Below are 21,407 nucleotides of genomic sequence, written 5' to 3'. Positions count from 1 at the left end.
TTTATAGTACCAACTATGGAGACTTTTTTACCTAAAGGCTCTTGACCAATCAAATTACCGAAAACCGCCATCATAATACAAAGAACAAATCTAGCTCTAAATTGATCGCTGATTGGTCAGTTTCAAATCAAAGAGATCGCCGAATAATTATCCAAAGTGGAAGGCGTTACCAAATTATGGGGCTGATATTGATTTTCACAAATTATATTCTTTTTTACGACAGATGATGGGTTTTCTAAACAGTTGTTGTCAAAACATCAACACAGTGTTTTTTTTATTTTGTAAATATATGACTATTCAAAAAGAACCGTGTGATAATTGATACTAGATTAATAAAATTATCACAAAAATGTAAGAAAAATTCAATACTACACGAATATTTTGTTGAACTAAAAGTAAGTAAAAGTTTGGTCATTGGCAGATAAAGCATATCGAGTTTTAAGAAAAGAATCAAAAGAGAGAATCTGCTTGAATGAAATTGACAGGTTCCAAATTACTCGGAAATGATAGAAATCGTCTGCGATTATCCAGATGGCTTGATTCAATCGCTGTAAAGAGGGGTTACACTTTTTACCAGAAATAGAGTAATGGTGTGAGAAAAATCACCCTCTTAACACGCGAATCTTTTACCCCCAACCTCTGGTCACGATCAGAAATAACAGGTCCCAAAATCGTAAAATGACATGGCAGGCATTGCGCAACTGTTTGATGTCGTCTGTCTTGCTTTACATCGATTGGTTTACATATTTTGCTGTTTGTAGTTTTCTTTTGAATATTCATAAAATAACTACTAACATCGTTTAAATAAAACGTACCATGGTAAAAAATTGACAAATCGTCCGTCATATAAATTCTAATGATGTTGTAAAAATAAATCTCTTAATATTTTTTTCGTGACACTGTGCTAAATGCATTATATGTTAATTCAATATATTTAAAAACATCATTACCATCCACAAATTTCAATTATTTATCGTTGATCACTGTATAAGGAATATATTTTTGTTTAAAATTAGTACGCACGCGCGTCATGAACATATTTTTGAAAAACATATTCGTTTTTTTTTCAGCCTTGTAAATATTTCTTTGATGTCCTTCCTAGCATAAATAAGTTTATTTCTTCAAATGTATGCCAATTGCCCCCTCCCCCTCTCTTCTATCAGTAACGCACCTGTATCAGAGGATTCAAAACCCCACATACCCGCTGGGTCTCGCTAACCCCCCACAGTTTTTGACCGAATGCTATTTTGATAAAAATGTGTTTTATTGCATAAGAGTTATTTTGGTCTGGTGGATATTTGGGATGAAATTTTGGCACCATCAATATTGTTTACGATTGACCCCAAAAGAGGTCAGGTACAGTATACATATATATTATTTTCCGAATTTACTCTGGAATTAAAACCTCTCGGCCATTTATCGGCGCTTTGCATGTTTTCTTACGAAAACACGTTCCTGAAAAATTAATCGTAGTCCAATCTGTTTCGGTGTCCACCTAGTCTTGATTACTGTCGTTGTGTTTTGATAAGACACATGGCATAGAAGCAATATATACAGAAGTCAAATTAATTGGATCACGTTAATTTAATTACCTTTAAGTGTGGACAGAAGTAATTGAGAGCGCGACCGTTATGAAAACAGGTACATTGTATCTGACGATCGACAGATGTACATGTATATATATGTATACTTTGATGTATATCAGGGTTTATTTATTTATTTTTTATTTATCTATTTATGTTTTTAATTCTAATTTAAAATACATTTTTGATACGAGAGAGAGAGAGAGAGAGAGAGAGCAATGTTAAGATTTGTTGTTGTTCAAAATCTGCAATTCTTAAATGAATTGTGATGTATATTCTGTCAATTTGAAATATGATGCATTTTTAGTATTACACGTTATGCCAGTTTTTAGAATGTTTCAAATACATTTCAAATTAAGCGTGTTAAAAACCTTTTTCAAAGAGTATAATTGCTGTGAAAGCACAAAAAAAAAAAATAATATAACCACAACGTTGCTTGAAACACTATCAAAATTATTTTTATTTTAAGAGTTATTTACTACGAGGCACTTAATATAAAATAAATATTTTTTCATAAAAATACCTCAATCTTTTTTAATTTCAAACTTAGGCATTATTTCTTCATTAATTTTTTTCTCAATTTTGGACTTGAAAATAAAATAGGAAAAGCTGTTTCAAAGTTATACAAAATGGCAGCGGTTCACAAACTTAACACTAGCAAATCCCATTAAAATTGTCTAAGAAGCGTCGGTTGTATATATAAGTAATGTACATGTAAATGTAGCCCTTTTGATTGAACATTATAGCAACGACCGATATATAGTTTGCTATACAGCATTTTTAGAAACTTATTTTAAATTAAATTCACAAATATTATCAGAAAAATGAAAACACTACATTCATTCCAATTCCAATAATAAGCTCAGAAACATAAAAATTACTTCAAATGTCAAATAAACAACTGCATTTCAAGAGAAAAGTCGCAGATTTTTAGAAAAAATATTGATAGCTCAGTGTACTCCGAGTTCGACCCGTTTCATCCCTTTAAATTACACGCAATTGTCGCGCAATTTGTTCCGAAAATTACCAAGATTGCTCTCCAAACTTCTACGAATGGGACGTCGATACATTCTATTGAAATGAGACCATTTCAAGACGATTTTTCCCGATTTGTTCTTAATGAGTCTTGAGAAAGAATCGCAGTGATGACAGTTAAGTCTGCCGGCAGGGGTCTTGGTCCCCATTCCTAACCGGACAGTTAGCGCCAAATTGAATTACGATTTTTCATTTCTTTTTCTCGATTTCCTATGAATACCAAAACATGAACTGAAATGTCTAAGGCATTGACATTTCTTTCTTGTTTGAGCAGTCATATATTTGGTTTTATTTTTTTTTATTTTCAATGTGCGAGTGTTTCGGCATCATGGTTTATAGGCCTATATTCTCATTCTAAAATTCCACACAAATTTACAGAAACTTCCAATGTCTAGCTTTTGTCAGAGGAACAGGATATATACACGTACATCCTAATTATATGTCGATTAAATTTTGTCCTCACAATAATTTGGACCACTAGCACAAATTATCCTTTCAGCGAACTCATGGGGAATGAATAAAATAGCAAAGATCCGCATTAGATTTCTTCCTAATGCTTGTATCACACATATACAGTGTATATATAGATATTCAAGTAATAAATAAAAACATGTTCAATATATCATTAACGCATGCTGACCATTTCGTATAGGCTACAACTGTATTTTTCTTGTGAACAAATCCAGATACGGGACTTACCTTCCCTTTTTATTGTACACGTAGCATAACAATATTTGCATATGCACCTAATATTTGCAGTTTACTGAATTATGATTTAAACAATTAAACAGATTATTGATGCTTCTCCAAAATGCGTTGTGTGTGGAATGAGACAGGACATTTGCCAGCTTTTCTTTGTATGTAAAATTTAATCAGATGCAAAAAACGAAATCATCGACCCGCTATTTTTTTCAATTTTAGATAAGATAAAAACTAAATATCGTTTGGGAAAGCAGCGCTTTAACGAATGATATTAACTGCTTCATTCTCTCAGTACTTCGTAAAATAGGTAGATTCCTGTAAGATCTCATATTTAGTGACTTTTTTATTATGAAAACTACACGTAAGAATTTTAGTTTTGAAAATAATAGTGTCTTTTTTTCTTCGATTCTTTATTGTAATATAATTCAACTATTGTCTGAGATACTTTCTTAATTATATTATTCAAATGACAAATTGGAAAGAGATCTTGTAAGTTTTTAGAACTTGTTTCTTATCATTTTGTTATAAAAATATATATCATTTATTATAATACAGTACTGTATTAGAATATTGAAAAGTCAAAACCTAAACTGATTATCATAAAAAATATTTTAAATTTTTTTTATGAATGTTAATTGAATAATATAAAGTATCATAATCAACAGTGGATTTAAGAGAACAATAATGTGTCCGTTAAAAATCCTAGCGCCCAAAAAAGATAAATCAAACATGAACGTAAAAGAAGACCTCTAAATCTTTTTTTTTCTGAGAAGTCCGAGTGCTACAGAATTTATAACATGCAAATTCACACACATATCATCACAAAATCAAAATACTCTGCATCATAACTTTTATTTATAGCTCAATATCATATATGTAATATTAGTATTTACACGTGCCCATTTATTGCGTTATAAAAGAACCACTATACTATTTTCTCTGAGTTTTGTACTGGAGTAAAAAGGAAGCCACGCGTTCGATGCCGACATTGTTCATGTCACACTCGTAGATCCCTCTCTGGGACAGGAAGGCGAGGTCTATGATACTACCCAGGCCGCTGAAGTCCGCTCCGGTCAGGATCTTGTCGCTCGTCTGGCTCGGGAGAGCATGGGCCTCCTTGTGGTGAAATACCAACAAGGCGACATCTTTAGCTACAAATTTAAACAAAATTATGGTAATTACGCCAGTATTCGAATCGTCTCAGGTCCACACAGCTTCCCTCAGTCATCAGACATGATATTGCCCGCGGTTTGCAAAGATGGAGTATTGTTGGGGTACATGTAAAGTGCGAAACGAAATCGAAACGAAACCAATCGAAAAGTTAATTTGTTTCGTTAGGTTTGGTTTCGATTGGTTTGGTTTGGTTTCGATTTCGTTTCGCACGTAACAGTTACCCGTAGTGTTGAAAAAAACCCCCAAAGATTTGATTACAAAACACTTTACTGTTATTTTATTTTTGGTCAGACTTTTATCACTTAAACAATAGAGTGCTTTCTTTGGTGATTCATGCGGGATATGAAGTTTTAAAGCAACACCGCAGAAAAAATACACAACCCGCGTTTTTTTTACAGAGCTATGAATTAAAATTTATTTACGTACGAAATAGAGGAAATGGTACTTGGTGCACATGTATGTAAATATAAACTGTTGTCATGATTCAAATAAACGGAAACAAGTGAAAGCGAAAAGTAAATTGTTAATCATATATTTGTTTTGATTTTCAATAATTGCTGTTAAAAAAGGAGAAAACATAATCTGAACTGGTTAAACTGTGACTTTTGGAAAATTAATTGGAAGACAGACGGAACATTAAAGTTGCCTTTTTTCTTTATCTAGATTATATATTTGCAATTCGAAACGAAAAGTTGCAAAAAACTATGCAATGTACAATATTTACACCTCTTAGAATAAAACAAAGTTGTGTTTATGGATTAAAAATTATATCGTTTTCTTCTTCCGTTCAACCATCTTCCATCCTCACAATGACAGGGGTCCTGAGTCCACTCGTCCCGTCCCACGGCCACGAGTGGACCCAGGGCCCCTGACATTGTGAGGATGCCGTTCAACCAAAAAACGTTTAACCCCCCCCCCCCCCAAAAAAAAAAAAAAAAAAAAAGAATAACGTAAAATTTGTACACGTCACTTCAACTTGTTAGTCTTGTGGAATGTATACCTTTAGGAATTCCTTTCAATGCTTCTTTCGCATCCGCCCCGATCCTAGAAACATTCACGCAGACGACCAATAATGGAAAGTTGACATCCGGGCCTCCGGAGTACGCTTGTCTCACGAGATCAACCTTTTCCCCCGCCAGACGATCAGTCAAACGTGACGTCAGGCCTCCCAATATTAGTGACGACATGGACGGTGCAACAGTAGTATGGAAACCAACACCTTAAAAAAAACCCCAAAGCGTTCACATAACGTACAGTATTATACTGACCTATCTATCCTCAGGTATTATATACGTGTTGTGTATTTTCCTACAGTACAAAGCATGATCGAAATTGACGTAACACAGATTCTGATAACCTACCAATTTCTTTCCTTGATCTTTGTTCAAGGTCGCGTTCCAACTGTTTACATTTCTCTGTAGAATAGAACGGAACGATAAGAATATATATGGCTGTAGAATGATACTCTGGATCCTTACTCTTATAGTAAGAAAAGTTTTTCCAACGCTGGTCAGTACTTAACATGTCTTGGAGACATCTCAAATGCAAGTCTATATATAAAAATAACAATTTGGTTGCACAAGCGTTTATATATAGAGATGTATGATCACACAACCGTTCCACCGATAAAGAGTGTTTTTTTTTTTTTATGAAATCAATTTAAAAACTGATAGAAACCCCGCGTCAGAAATATTTTATACACATTTATAACAATAATTATAAATTTGAGCAATAAATATACATGCATGCATACGTTTCTCTCTATGATACCGAAAAGCAGGTACATACCTTCAATTTCCAATCTTCTGCTAACTAAATCATTGTTTATTCTATCTGTAAGATAAATACCATTAATTAGTTATTAATCAAATGTAAATTCACTTTAACATAGAAAAAAAATGACATGAAATTAACAATTTGATTTTCAGATACTTAATTTAATATCACAAATCACCTTTTTCAGCAAGCTTCGCAGAAAGCTTGTCAACTTCCGATTGAGAACTCTTCAGCTTTTCCTTATAGCGTTTGTTCTCATCTTCCAGTCGTTGTATAGACTTCTCGTATTGTTCCTTGTTCGTCTTTTGTGTAGAATTCAAACGTTCAATATATTTATCTCTTTCTGATATCTCCCTCTTTAGTTTTTCTTCTTCCTCGGCGAACGCTTTTGCCGCCACTTTCAGTTGGGATATTTCTGCTAGTTGTTCAGATGTAGTTTTCTCAAGTTCGTTCGACGATCCTTGTTTTAATTCTGTACATGCATCTCTTAGTCGATCTAGTTCTTTAAATTGCTCACTAATTGTGTGCTCTTGTTCAGCTATTTTTTCTTTATATTCTTTATTCTTTGACGCCAAACTTTTACATTCATTCTGCAGGTCTAAAATTCTATCCTCTAACTGGTTATAAGATGGAGTCACCGTAGCAGAGTTGCTCTCTTCGTAAGACTCGAGTCTGACTCCACATTTAGGACAGTGGTATTTGTCAATCTCCGATTTCAGCTCATTCAGAGATTCCTTGTTGAAAAAAAGAATTCACACGGGTCCTGTTATATATCTTGCCAATGATTTCCAATATGCTACATGCAGGCAGGTAATTTTGTGTGCAAAAAATCCTCATACAGAAGGGAAATTATATACATATTAAAAGAAATTTCGTTTAACGTCAAGTGCCTGTATTCCATGAATAATCAGGCGACATTTAAGCTACAGGCATTCTGCAACAGTTATATCCTTTTTCATTTTAATCATTCTCGGAAGACAATTCATAAAATTTGGAAGTTGATAATATACTTATTTTAAGTATATCTGTTTTCTTCCTCTGTCTAATAGTATATATACATGTATGCATGTAATAATTATATAATAAGTATGACCAAAGCTCTCTGTGAATCTGCTTTTTGCCTTAACGTAATTCTTTTGCAAGAAAGATTCATTTACGAAAAAAAACCAAACAAATAATCAAGCTCAACTTCCTCGGTAAAAAAGTCATCAAACATCGTTCAAAGAGTCATCACATAAAAGATAAATGAAAACAAAAATTTAACGTAATACTTTCAACGTTACATTTAAATATCAAACCGACATCACAAACCGAATAGAAGCCTAGATATTGCGGTTATTAAACATGCAATCATATAAGCATCTTTTGACCCAGGAATATAGATGCAAAATGATCGAAAAGTATAACCTTTTTATAAAAATTAAGTAAACATTTTTACAATAAATTTGCGGTTTCAATTGTATATCGGTACATACAATGTAGTTTAAAAAAAATAGAAGATGCTTCTAAGAGCAAGAAGCTATAATCGTAAATGCCTGAGCAGTGAGCACACAAAGCCACCCCAACCCCATCTTAGATAAAATATGGTGTCGGAATTAAAGATAAAATTACGATTACAATTATATCTTACTACAAATTTCCCCTTTTTTCATATATTTTTTTTACATCAAATATCAAACTTTCCGTATGATGAATAGATAATTTTCTGATATCACAAAATAAATCATGTATGATTAGAATAATAAAAATACCTAATATTTTCTGATAGAAAAATTGTATTGACATCCAAAATTATTTGCAGTGTAAGAAAATGGAATTGTTGATATAATAAAGAAACTCTTTTATTGTAATCAGAACCCCCCCCCCCCCCCCCCAAAAAAAAAAAACTCACCATAACATATAGTAACACAAAATATGATGATTGATGACTACTAAATTCTAAATGGGCTTACGAACGAAACCGGTGGTTGCAGTAGGTACATCTATGCACAGATTTATAAAAGTAAATGATTTATTATAGTGACATGTGTTTTATAAACAAATAAAGATACATGTATATGATAAAATACCTTAATTAATAAACACCCGGCCCATCGGACCTATATGTCACTTTATACACATGATTATACAAATAATAAGATTACGCATTGTTATTTTTATACAAGATAGATTGTCTGCACATAAAAGCTGAATATACAAATTTTGCCGTTTGTCTAGGAAAGTTAGCTAAGAGAAAACCAGTGCAGTCTGAGTCTGACATGTTTAATGATCGATTATTAAAGCCAATACTAGTAAAGAATTCGGTTCTAAGTTTTGAATAAGATGTACAATGTAATAAAAAATGAAATTCGTCTTCTATTGCTTCTACAGAACATATAATACATAGCCTATCGTGTACTTCCTATAAATAAGGCAATATCGCAGCATTATCAATATTCAGTTCAGTTACCTTACCTGTAATTTTTGTAAACTGTTGGTAAATGGAGGCATCTTGTTACAGGGGCGATATGATGATCGTGTTTTCTCGAGAATAGCAACAAAACTGAAAGAGCATTGATAAATTACATAAAACTGATATTGCGAGACTCAGAGAGAGAGAGAGAGAGAGAGAGAGAGAGAGAGAGAGAGAGAGAGAGAGATGTTTATAACTGTGATAAGTTATAGTTCATGTAATACTTACTCTTATGAAGCGTTCCATGCATTAGATAACTGTAGACATTGTGACTTAAAGAAAGACATTCACAAAACAGCGAGGAAGACTTCCTTTTCAATGGTGAGAAATCAAAATGAAAGTAGGAATCACGAGTTCACAGAGCTCGTATGTAAATGCAGATGGTCAACGATTCAAGGCTTGTGTAAAATAAATTCCATATCTGCAACAACTCTGTTGATTTTAAAACAATTCAAATTAAAATTTATCAACGAATCTTTTATTTAAAAAAGAGAAAGAGATCTAGAGAAAACTAACGAACAAACTATTGTACGAGCTGTCCAGGTAGGAACACGCCATTCAAAACAAGAAAAAGGAGAGCATCAGCATCTAAGCATGGGTATGTCCATTATTTATAACAACTTGTCTTGTGAATGTGCTTGGTATAGATGATTATTAACGTGATTAATGAATGATATCCTGGCCTATATAATTATTTCCTATAATACACGAGGGAAAACAATCATTTGATGTATATTTCTGAAAGTTTAAAGAAAGGGCATAAACTGCAATATCTTTTACTGCACTGCAATGATTACCCCAAAGGGAAGCAAATCGAATTACCTCTAATCTGTTAATGATTAATTATCAATTTGCACTATTTCATTTTTTGTTTTAGATTAGAGTCAACAGGCATTGTAATGTAACATTGATTGTAACAATTTTCAATTGATAGATTTTGAATGGGAGCCTCCATCAGAGGCAGAGATGAAGATTTTGGAGGCCAGGCGGGAGAGATCGGACAAGATAAGCAAGCTGATGGGGGACTACCTGTTAAAGGGCTACAAAATGCTGGGCAGTGTCTGTGAAACGTGTGATGTAGGTTTCTTTATTAAATGAAGTTTTATACATGTACCTATTTACTGGCTATGAGGAATAGTTTTGATGACCAAAGTATTCCCTATGGGTGGATAGCACAGAAACTATTTCATGGTTAAATAAAAAAAAAATGGTTTTATTATAAGTTGTTATTTTACATAGGAAACATTTACAGGGATATAATACTGTAATTCTGCAATCCCATTAGTTTGTATCAAATTGCGAGAATAAAAAATCGCGAACATGGAACTTTTCTCCTTATTTAATTCTTACAGTTCTCAACTTTTAGAAAATAATGGCGAGATTTTAAAATCCGCGAAGGGTGATTCTTGTAATTTTACATGGATATTAATTCCTTGCGTTTAATAAGGAATCCACAGTACACTGTATCATAAATAAATTGTATTGAGTATCAAATTAAAATTTAAAGGGACATGATCACATTTTTTTTTTCTCAATTTTTACATTTCAGTTTTTATTGTTTATGAATATAAATGCTTAATTTGGGTATTTATAATAATCAGTCCAAATTTTACTGCCAGTTGTGAAGTTATAAGTAAGATACAGAACTGCCATTTCTTCGTTATGTAAACAAAGCTGGTGCATTGATTTTGTTCATATATGTTGTCAATGAATATATTGACAAAAACTTCATTTTTCTTTAATTTTTCTCTCTGAAAGTTTTATGTTTCCATATTACACAGTTTTTGGTGTTGACTTTTTCTTATTTTATTTCAAATTTCAATAAATTAATTTATTTTCTCTCCTGCAACCTAGATGTAAGAAAATAAAAAAAACGGCACAAGCCTTGTTAACATAAAAAAGATATGTGAGCTCTGTATCTTACTTTATGCAACTTATCAACTTGCATTAAAAATAGAAAATTTTTGAAAATTTTGACATTAATAAAAAAAACCAAAGTTTATTAGCTATTTATCTCTTTGAAAAGTACCGTATTGTGTATGAAACACCATACATTGAAAGAATTGACAATTAACCTTTCTGCATGTGTTAATACATTGTAAAATTATGAAAATGCAATCATTTGTAGACAATACTTTTGGAAGATAAACAAGCAATGAAGTATTGCATTGCCTGCCAGGAGCTAGATACAGACACAGACAAGGATGATCCAGGTATGCCAATCATTATAAGACTTGAGCATCCGTGTCCATGTTCAGCCAGTACAACTATAGTATACCTCACACAAGTGCACATAGGTCTCTTGTTTATGATAGAGTTGCTGGTTATGCAATTTATGTGCATCACAGATATTTACCTTACATGTATTTGGTTAGATTTATGTAGATATGAACCTGTTTATGTGTGCATAGTAACACTTAATAGTAAACCATTTACTTACATTAACTCATCATTGAGACTAACTTAAATCTGGCCTTCCCCTACATGGAAGTTCAGGAATATACAAGTAGGTATGAGTTTAAAACAAAAAAATAAATAATAGGAATTGCATATAGACAGTATCATACAAATCTGACTAAGGTACACTTACTCTTTCCTAAGTGACTGTGGTATGCAAATTATCAATTGAAAGAAAGTAATGAAGTCACATACAAAACCGATATTTAAATTCATGAATACATAAAGGCTTCGTAGATTTATATGTACTGGTATATCACATTGATATAGTCCTTTGTTTCCTTTAGTTATGAGTTCATCAGCAGCAAGATCTCTGACCGAGGAGAGACAAGGCGTTACACAAGGATCCAGAACCTTTCCAGCAGCCTCTTCAACTTCTGGTAGAAGGGCGGTACCCCAAGGACAACAACCCTCTCCCCTGTCTATTGACCCCAGGCTAGGTCTGTACGAAGAAGGGGCCAAAAAGGCGGCAAAGCCAGCAAGTGAAAGTTTAGAGGTGTGGCCAAATCCTGACTACAGTTCTGCCTTGGACAGTCTGTGTGAAAAAATTAGGTGGGCAAGTGAGGAATTAAAAGCTTCCAGTAGTGTAGAATATAGCATTCAGTTGTGTAACCTCATCAAGGCCAGTGCTGATGCAATGCAGAGCTTGAAGTCCTCACAGTCATGATTTGCTATGCCATTACACATACAAATGTACTAAGTTGTGTGCCTCCTTCTAGAAGACTCAGTTTGCCTGTCTGTTATATCACAGACTGATGATTTTAATTAAACTTTGCTTGCCATATGAAAATGCAGTGGGGGGTTTTTTTCAAAAGAAAGGGGACTTTGCCTTGGAATTATATTTGTTGTTATGGTCACAAAGTGCCATGCTGATTTGTTCCAGAGTCTAGACTATTTTTATTATACTTGATTAGTTACTTTCCATAGTAACTAGGTATAGTTAATATAATCACAAATGTACTTGGGAAAATTCTTTTTCATATCACAATAAATTACTGAATGTATGTACATAATATGTGTAAGAGTTTTACTCTAAACATAACAAAAAAGACCAAAAATAAACCACCAATATATGACACTTTAATATTTGGTCATCTTGTTTTTGTTTTACTTTATACATTGTATTGCTATCAATATAATAAAACATTGTCAGTGATATCTTTAATATGTTATTTGTTACATGACTAATATTTTCATCAGTTGTGTACAAGTTAATGTCAGTTACACAGTTCATGTATGTTCACGCGTAATAGAAAAGATGATTCAGTTTCCTTGAAAACAGGTAATTGTTGGATAGCAGGTTTTCATACATCAAAATGTTTAAATACCCAGGTCCCTCAGTAGGAAATGCATGTACATGTATATACTGATTTTTGCTGAACAGCTGTAACATCTACATGTAAGTTTGAAGATTAAGATTTTTAAAATACCACACTGTTAGTAATGTAAATTAACCATTCAGGAAAAAAATAGGTATAAAAAAAAGATGTTGTCTTTCTGCTGTTCACAAAACATATCATTATTTTTTTTTGTATGATGGCGTTTTCTTAATGTAAAATATGTCCTTACATTTTGCAGGTTTTTAACAATTTATTTTAGAATATTAATCTACCAAGTAAAAATAAATATAAACAATAAAATGCTAGATGATTCATGCGCACTTTAAAGGTAGCATCATTGCAGAAAAAAACTGCATAATCGCTAACTGGTTGCAATGTCATCATATATACCTGCCTGAATCGTTAAAGAAAACATTTCATTGTTTAAATAATTGGTTTATTGGAAACGTTTTTTTTTAAACCAACTCATTTAAACCTCCTAATCTTAAAAAAGTCTGAACATACTTGAAAATAAAAAAATAAGGAAACCAACATACAGTCATGTATTCGTAGTGGTGCAATATACCTGAATCACCGTGTAGAATCGCACATACGGGGCGCGTGATCGGTGTAGCGCGTGGCCCTTGATTTATAAGCGGTGAAAGTAGCTCATCGAGTATTCTAAGACTTATTATGTTTAATTAATTTAATAAAAGTCAATTTCAATAACCAAAAGTATTGCACGGAAGACAGACAGTGATTATTGAGAAACCAACTCTAGTAACATGCATATGGGAGTTGAGTTATCTTTGGAAAAGCTCAAACACTTGGACATTATGTAGGTGGGGTAGGCGCCACGTATTTTTTTCAGGGTATTTTATTTGAAAGAATCTAAAGGAATATATAAGCGGCGAGGCATATATGCCCACAAGTAGCCACAACCCTATTACTGTATAGTATGTTTCAAATGAAAATCACGCATTTGTGAATTCAAATAATTTGATTCCTTCAGAGAATGTATTATTATATATATGAGTGTACATGGAATAAAAAATTCCAATCTTTTGTCTTAAAGTCCATAACTGGTACCCCTCAGCAAAGTTACATGTTTATTTTTAGAAATAATACTGAGGATAACTAATTTAGCAGTTAACTAAAAAAAATGAAAAAATGATTAAGCGCTTGTGTTTAACTTGGCATTTTTACTTTTTAGCTCATCGAAGGTGAAATCTCAAGTGAACTTTTCTGATCACTTTTTGTCTGGTATCAGTCTGTTTGTCCGTCCGTCCGTCCGTCCCATCTGTCTGTCTGTAAACTTTTTACATTTTTGATTTCTTCTCAAGAACCACAGGGTCAATCTTATTAAAATAAGACTTGTAATTCCGCTCCTCTACGATACGCTATACTTGTATAGCGTAATTGTATAGCGTATCGTAGAGGAGCGGAATTACAAGTCTAATTTTAATTAGATTGCCACAGGGTCAATTTCAAACAAACTTGACACAAAGCGTCATTAGGTGAAAGGGATTCACGTACGTTTGTGAAAATGGAGGGCTATGCCCTCTTTCAAAGGGAGATTTATCCATTTGGCCCTCCCCATTATCATGTTTCCCACGCGTGTATAGTAATATGCGTTCTGGCAAGTGTTTGACGTGACTGTTAGCCAAATGCAATTGCATTATTTGTAATATGTATTTTCACCGTGTGGTTTTTTTTCCTGATCGCTAAATTGTTCAACGACTGGTTAAATGTTTGTGTTTTACAAGGACACGTGATATAGTTAAACTAGTGCCATATCCATCTTGTTATTTTAAATAGAATTGTGTTTTAGATACTCACACGTTTTATTTTTTAACTTAAACCAGAGAGTTACAATGACAGTTCTAGTTAAACGAAGCTCGCCGTCATTGGGTCTAAAAATCGTAGTTTATATGTCAACCAATACAATGGAAAAAAAAACCCGATCCGAACGGTTAAGACTTATAAGGTTTTATTGCCTTAATTAAGTTTTATTCACATTTGCTTGACAATTACATGGATCAAAATCGTACTAGATTTTCTACAATTTATTGTTAAAAAAGGCTGCTAACATAGGTTATGGAATGTTGCGTAAGTGAGCAATGTGGCCCATGGGCCCTTTTTGCGGTTAGATTTTCATTATCCAACATTTTCAATTAGAGTTAATAGGTTTTAAATAGTGTTACACAAAAATTAGATGAATTGATAAATTCAGGATGACGTTTACTCAGAATGAAAAAAAAATTCCACTGATGATAATGAAAAACAACTATTGTGTGTTATAGACCTTACATGGTAGTGTTATTCTTCACTTTCAAAAAAGTAGGTCAATGACCTACTTTTTGAGTTAATGACCATTGAATATTTCTTGAAAATTCAAGAAAAATCCAGAAAAATTTTACACTATGATTCAGATTTTTTTAATTGTGAAAATAATACAAATTGCTTAACTCTTTAACAAATGAAATACAGTTTATAAATGGTAGTGACATTAAATAGATACAAAGCATTAAGTTTTCATTCACAATTTTTATAGATATTCTAGTCCGAATTTCCTCTATCAGTTTTCAAATTACTACCCATTTTTGATTCAATATAACAAAAAACTGTATGATGATAATGATAAACCATTTATAGTATTAAACTAAGTATATTGACTTTTCTCTGCTGGTATAAAATTTATATGAGGTCAATGATCAAAATTTTGAGATATGGTGTCTTTTATCATTTTTAAGCATTTTTCATTATTTTTGTAGTGTGTGCCATACGATTATCTAAACGAAAAAGCAAGATAAAACCAACAGAAAATATGCAAAATTATGTTGACTAACAAATAAAATCTTAACTTTAAATATAATAGTACTACCAAAAATATTTCAGTGAAAAACAAAATCTGAAAAATTTAGTCCGAATTTCCTCTGTTTGCTAAAAGTCAAACATTGTCAGAGCCTAATTCCAAAATTTAGTAAAAATATTGATTGTTATATCAATAGTAATTCATTTCATCAATACTTTTTGTATTTAAATCAAAATTTACTCATGAAATTGAACTTTTTAACAATCCGGATTTGAGAACTCAAACCCTGAGTAAATAACGTCCTTAAAATATATATTTTAATTTGTCATGTATTTTGCTATAAATTGTTGCAAAGAAAATTACTTGTCAGTACATCATTACAAATAAAACAATAAATAAATATTTTATATTAACGTATTTATGACATATATACGGCAAGCATTACGATATAACATTACATTTTAAAAAATGTGCTTAGAAGGTAACACTATTTTTATAAGCGGTGCAATGAGAAATGCAAGAATAATTACTCGGCAAGAATGAAGTATCTCGATTTAATTGTCATCACATTTTAATAACTCTATTGTACTGTTACATCATTATCTTATAATGCATAACTTTTTGAAACTATGATACAAATGGAATTTTTTTCCGGTAATTTAACGATTTTATTATTGCCTATTTTACATTCAAAGTGTTCTGTACACGTACATTATATGTTAATTACACACATCAACAATTGATAACTTTTACAGCTTAGAAAATAATTACATTATTATTTATTTCCAATTTGTTTTCCGATGATTAATTTATCATACCAAAGTATTTTTTGTACACTAAAAGGAGTTCTTTACTTGGTCTCAATAGCTGTTTGGTTTCATTGGAGATTAAAAAGTCTGTATTTGTGGTGTCAAATATAGGCCAATATGGCGATCTGTCCCAGAACGAAGAGAAGAAGAATGGAGTCAATGGGATGAGTTCTTTGTTGTCTTCTGGAGCAGACTTTAACACCTTTCTCCATTCTTCCAAAGACAAAGGTTTGATGTTTTCTCCATCAAAAAGTCGGTTGAAAGGCATTGTATTCCTGTTGAAAAGATGGAAAACACGTTCATAATTCTTTCCTCTGTCGTTACATATTCTTAGCGAAATTTCTACAATTGCTTTCGCTACATAATCAACAGGTGTTAAATCGTATGGAAAATCCATATCCGGATAGTAACCCAATTTCCTCATTCCGATGAGTGTAGATGCAAAGAGATCATTCTTTGGTCCAAAACCGTTAAGGGTGCAGCCACTTATTCTAGCGGGTCGAAATATAGCCCCTCCTGGTAATAAGTCTAGGGCCTGCATAACAAGTCGTTCGCTTGCCCATTTACTTTGACCATAACCTCCAGCAATCTCAATGGGGTCCTCCATTTCGTCACACTCGTATAAGATCTGGTTGTTTGGCTCTCCTGGTGCTGATTTAGGCGGAAACAGAAAAACTCCTAAGGTTGAAGTAGAAAAAAGCATTTTCTGGACTCCTGTTAATGCAAACTTGATGAATTCTTTGGTGCTTAATACATTTGCTGTTCTGTGGTCATGGTAATCTGTGTTGAAATTCATCATTGCAGCATTCATGTACACAGCGTCAATGGAATTGCATAAGGATTTGTAAATATCTGGAGCTATACCCAAGCGTGGTTGTGACAAATCAGATATGACGACAGCAATTCGATTGGTATATTCAAATTTGAAAAGGTCATATCGGCGTAAATTTTCGAATATTCGCCCTATTCCTCTTGTTTCAGACGTTTCTCGAACCATGCAGCAAATATGAGCGTTGCTTTTTTCCAGAAGTTCAGAAAGCAAGTAAGCACCGAGGAAACCTGTAACCCCTGAGATAAGAATATTCTTCGGATATCTTAAATAACTTTTAGGATTTGTTGCTGATATATGTGGCATATCAACAGACCCTCTTCTTGCCTGTGATAGAAATAGGTCTCTTGTCAGGTTAGAATCACCAATAATCAAATTTCGGAGGCTTTCGTCATCTTGTGAATAAATTTGTTCATTTTTCTTCAAAACATCTCTCTTTCTTTTAACCACATCTGAAAATTCCTCAATTGTATCTGCAGAGCCAATGTCACTAAAAGAAAGTGGTAGACCAAATGCATCCTCTAAATGTCTCTGCAAAAGTACCAGTTGAAGCGAATTTCCCCCCAATTCGCTAAATGAACTCTGTCTATGTAGTGAGTAGGCAAAGGAAGGGTTTAATTTTAAAACTGTACACCAGATTTGTGCGATCTGGAGCTGGATTTCGTTAAGATGACTGTGTCCAACAGCTTGATTTTGTTCATGAATAGATTCGTCTTTTTCTAGTTTTTTCCTGTCCAGTTTACCATTTATTGTTTTTGGAAACTCGGATATATCCAGTTTTTTGATGAAATTTGGAATCATAAATTTCGGCAAAACCTTAACAAGATATTCTCGTAGCTCTGAAGAAAAGATGAAAGTTGGTGAAACGAAAGCAGCTATTGATAGTTCGTTGTTGTTGATGCATCTATGAGGAACAACTACGGCGACATCTACCTTTGGATGCTGAATAAGCACTTGTTCGATTTCATTCAGATCTACTCTTTGACCTCGAATTTTCAACATGTCGTCCAAACGCCCGACAAAGGTAATATTACCATCAGAGTCCTGTAAACCATGATCCCCTGTTTTGTAGAGAGTTGTTGGAGAATTTATCAAGGGATGTTGTACAAATCTTTCTTTTGTCAGGTGGCTTGCATGACCATGATAACCTTCGGAAAGACCAAGTCCTCCAATATAAATTTCCCCGATTACTCCAGGAGGTAGAGGTTTCATGTAATCGTCAAACAGGTAAACGTCAACACCCGGAATAGAGGTTCCTATTGATAGATCGCAATTGACATCTTCGTGCTTGTTTTCTGGAATAAATTCAAAGCAAGTAGCACAAACGGTTGCTTCTGTTGGTCCGTATGCATTAAAGAACCTTCTTTCATTTTTCTCAGCCCATTTCACCGCTGTTGACAGGGTGCAAGCTTCTCCTGCCGTCACAATTTTTTTCAAATAAGGCAAATCCTTTGGGCTGTAAACATTCAGTAACGACGGTGGGAGTGTTATCGTTGAAATTTTGTGTTTATTCATGGCTAAGAGAAATTCCTGGCCTAGTCGTTCTTTTTCCTTGAAAATTACAAGACTGGCTCCAGAAAATACAGCAGTAAATATTTCTGAAACAGTGGCATCAAAACCAATGGAGGCAAATTGGCCTATGATGTCCTGAGGATTTAAATCCCAAAGCTGTATTTGTGCTTTAGCAAGGTTGACTACTGAACTTTCTCTTACTTTTACACCTTTTGGTTTTCCAGTTGATCCTGACGTGTACATTATGTATGCAAGATTCTCAAAGTTGTCTTTTTGCTGCAGAAGCATAGAATGCATTTTTTCAAACTCATTAACCTCAGAAAACTGTACGATGTACAAGTCAACCCCGTCAATTGTTCCAGCATTGACTAGTTTAGGATTTGCTCGCAATTCATTAATATTCAGCTTGTCTACCCTCTCCTTTGTCGTGACAATCGTTTGAACTCGACAATCGTTTACTGTAAAGATCAGACGTTCTTTCGGATAGTCTAAAGGGAGTGGGAGAAAAACATGCTTGCATTTTAAGACAGAAAGAACTGACACAACATATGCAATTGAATTTGGTAAATGTAAGCCTATGACTCTCTTTCGACCGTTCAAAGCAGTTTCCCGTAGAAGTGCTGAAAAACTTCCTACCATTTGCATTACCTTTTGATATGAACATGACATTGTGGATGTTTTTAGGGCTATCCTACCACTGTAGTGATCAGCACAGTTCTCAAGAATATCAATCATAGATATACTTGATTGTTGCTTTGGGTTTTCGGTTGGAGGAGGGTATAGTACTTTCAATTCTTCTTGCGGTACGAGAGATACATCACACAACAATTGCGATGTTTTCTTTGTGATCGAGCTTAAGAAGACTGGGAAGTGTTTGAAAATGTCAAATATGAAACCAAGATCTTGACCAGGTTTCTTGCTGTAATGAATGTGAATTTCATTTGTTTCGCCAGAGTAGAGAAGTAGAATGTTGCAGTCTTGCAGAACTTTTTTTCCTACAAGTATGTCCGACAACATATCAACTGATTTTCCAATTACTATGTTGTGATGCAATGTTTGCTTTCGTTCACGGAGTTCAGGATATCTGTGGAAAACATCAATCAGAAAGCTCGAAGAGTCACCATATTTCTTCAAATCTCCTTGGCATACATTTAGGACATCACAAATTTGACTTGCCATATTCAACTGGAAAATCGCAGGACAGATGTCGGAATATAGCGCCTCTACATGCTTTGGTACTTGCAATTTATTGGCTATTAACCCAACATTGACATTCGAAGTACAGCAGACTCTTCCAATAAAGGCGACAAGTGTTGACATGATGAATTCATCGTCGTCTCTTGCAATTGATGGAAGTGTAACCGATTTTGTTTCCAAGTGGATTTCTTCGGAAAGATCAATAATACCTGCGACAACATTCATGCGTTGTTTAAAGAAAACTGTTGGTTCATACCTGTCTAATTTACGTTTCCAAAATGTTTCTCTTTTCCTTATTGTGGATAAAGATGACGTATCAACCGAAAAACCACTGACAAGTCTGAGTCCTGTAACTAAACCGTGTTTTCTAAAATTGCATAGAGGAATACTGGACCCGTCCAATTTTGCAACCGACAGTAGAAGGGGTTGTCCTAAGGTACTAACAATGAGACTGTCATCGACAATATCAAGGATTGTACCCGGTTTAGTGGTCTCTGTTGGGAATCTGCATGCCACCTCTGCAGTTGTAACCACGACGAATTCTTCAGTAGAGGTTAAAAGCTTGGCACAACCAAGAGAATTTTCATGGTGCCCAAACTCTAGAGCTCGAGCAAGGTTAAATGTGTCCTTTGGTTTTCGATCAAATGACAACACTCCCAGGTTTGGTGGTATTGCATGAAGCCCAAAGTAAGAACGCCCTTCTTTTGGTTGGGGATTGCGAACAACTGAGTTTGTTTTAATGTCATTCACGAGTTCTTCGAAGCAACTTATTCCAGCTTCCTGGCACTTCAGGTTTAAAGCAAAAGCTGATTCCTCGTTATCAATATTGACTTTTCTGAATTTAAGAATATCACCAGTATCAATTCCAGATTCGACAATATGCCAACTAACACCGTGTTCGGTTTCATCATTAATGATTGCCCAACTTGTTGCATGTACACCAGCATATGCTGGAAGAGGAGAGTCATGATAATTTATTGTCAAAATCTTTGGAAGTTGAAGCTCGTTTTCCTTTAGGATGCGCGGATTTGAAATACTAAACAGATAATGGATAGGTTTATCCTTGAGAATTTCTTCAAGATTGGACTTTCGTTCCCACCACTGAATGCACGATTCGTCACAGTAACTTCGTATGGACTGAGTTTCTGTAAGTACTGCTGTGATTTTGATGTTTGCTTTTTCTAGTATTTTTAGACAGGAAAATAAAATATTTCCCTCGCCGATTGCGGCACAACAAATATCCTCACCCATCGAGGAGTTGGGGATATGCGACGTCATCTAAAAATTGTAAATAATGATATAATATAGAATAAAACTAACTGTATATACTAGTATACTAAGCACATTGTTATTCATTCGATCTACATTTTAAAAGAAAAATACTGAAACACTAAGCATGTGAAACATACCTCCTTGTTATGGTTAACCCATTTTAACAATACATCTGACTATGATGTAAGTCTTGTAATCCACTCGTCTTGTCATATCAATCTGAATGTCACAAGTTTTAGATACCAAATGGACATGACTTCGTTCAATATGGTCCTTATATATCATTCTTATAAATAGCACTGAGGCACCTTTCGTATATCACCAGGTATTTAGTTATGTACTTGTCAGTTTGTAGATACATGTTTATTTGATATTTCTGATTATAATTGAAAAGAAGAATAAATCATGCTTTGCGCGACATGTGCATGAAATGTTAATTGAAACAATGATTGGTGATAAATCCTGTCAAAGTAACT

General features: G+C 33.7%; 3 protein-coding genes across 5 annotated transcripts; 1 reads left to right on the top strand and 2 right to left on the bottom strand.

The window, feature by feature from the left end:
- Window positions 1-4,156: 4,156 nt before the first annotated feature.
- Window positions 4,157-9,078, bottom strand: LOC105324205 (putative leucine-rich repeat-containing protein DDB_G0290503). Of its 2 annotated transcripts, XM_034469924.2 has the most exons (7): window positions 8,950-9,078; window positions 8,724-8,811; window positions 6,448-7,003; window positions 6,282-6,326; window positions 5,855-5,908; window positions 5,494-5,712; window positions 4,157-4,471 (listed from the first exon to the last, which is right to left on the bottom strand). In XM_034469924.2, exons 2-7 carry the CDS (start codon window positions 8,757-8,759, stop codon window positions 4,251-4,253), a joined length of 1,131 nt encoding a protein of 376 aa, XP_034325815.2. In that variant the 5' UTR covers window positions 8,760-8,811; window positions 8,950-9,078; the 3' UTR covers window positions 4,157-4,250. The 2 variants fall into 2 exon arrangements, with proteins under 2 accessions (XP_034325815.2, XP_034325816.2); XM_034469925.2 differs by lacking the exon at window positions 5,855-5,908.
- LOC105337766 (protein ZNRD2) lies at window positions 4,427-12,343 on the top strand. 2 transcript variants are annotated; one of them, XM_066087821.1, is made up of 4 exons: window positions 4,427-4,431; window positions 9,656-9,798; window positions 10,850-10,934; window positions 11,466-12,343. In XM_066087821.1, exons 1-4 carry the CDS (start codon window positions 4,428-4,430, stop codon window positions 11,843-11,845), a joined length of 612 nt encoding a protein of 203 aa, XP_065943893.1. In that variant the 5' UTR covers window position 4,427; the 3' UTR covers window positions 11,846-12,343. The 2 variants fall into 2 exon arrangements, with proteins under 2 accessions (XP_065943893.1, XP_011440961.3); XM_011442659.4 differs by lacking the exon at window positions 4,427-4,431 and adding an exon at window positions 9,231-9,319.
- Window positions 12,344-15,723: 3,380 nt separating this feature from the next.
- Window positions 15,724-21,206, bottom strand: LOC105337767 (uncharacterized). Its single transcript, XM_011442660.4, has 2 exons — window positions 21,069-21,206; window positions 15,724-20,937 (listed from the first exon to the last, which is right to left on the bottom strand). Exon 2 carries the CDS (start codon window positions 20,935-20,937, stop codon window positions 16,117-16,119), a length of 4,821 nt encoding a protein of 1,606 aa, XP_011440962.3. The 5' UTR covers window positions 21,069-21,206; the 3' UTR covers window positions 15,724-16,116.
- Between the last annotated feature and the right edge of the window lie 201 nt (window positions 21,207-21,407).

The sequence above is a fragment of the Magallana gigas genome, chromosome 6 (assembly GCF_963853765.1).
Source record: "Magallana gigas chromosome 6, xbMagGiga1.1, whole genome shotgun sequence".
NCBI classification, from domain to species: domain Eukaryota; kingdom Metazoa; phylum Mollusca; class Bivalvia; order Ostreida; family Ostreidae; genus Magallana; species Magallana gigas.
Note: the sequence above shows the minus strand (reverse complement) of the source record. Positions and strands in the feature narration are given on the sequence as shown.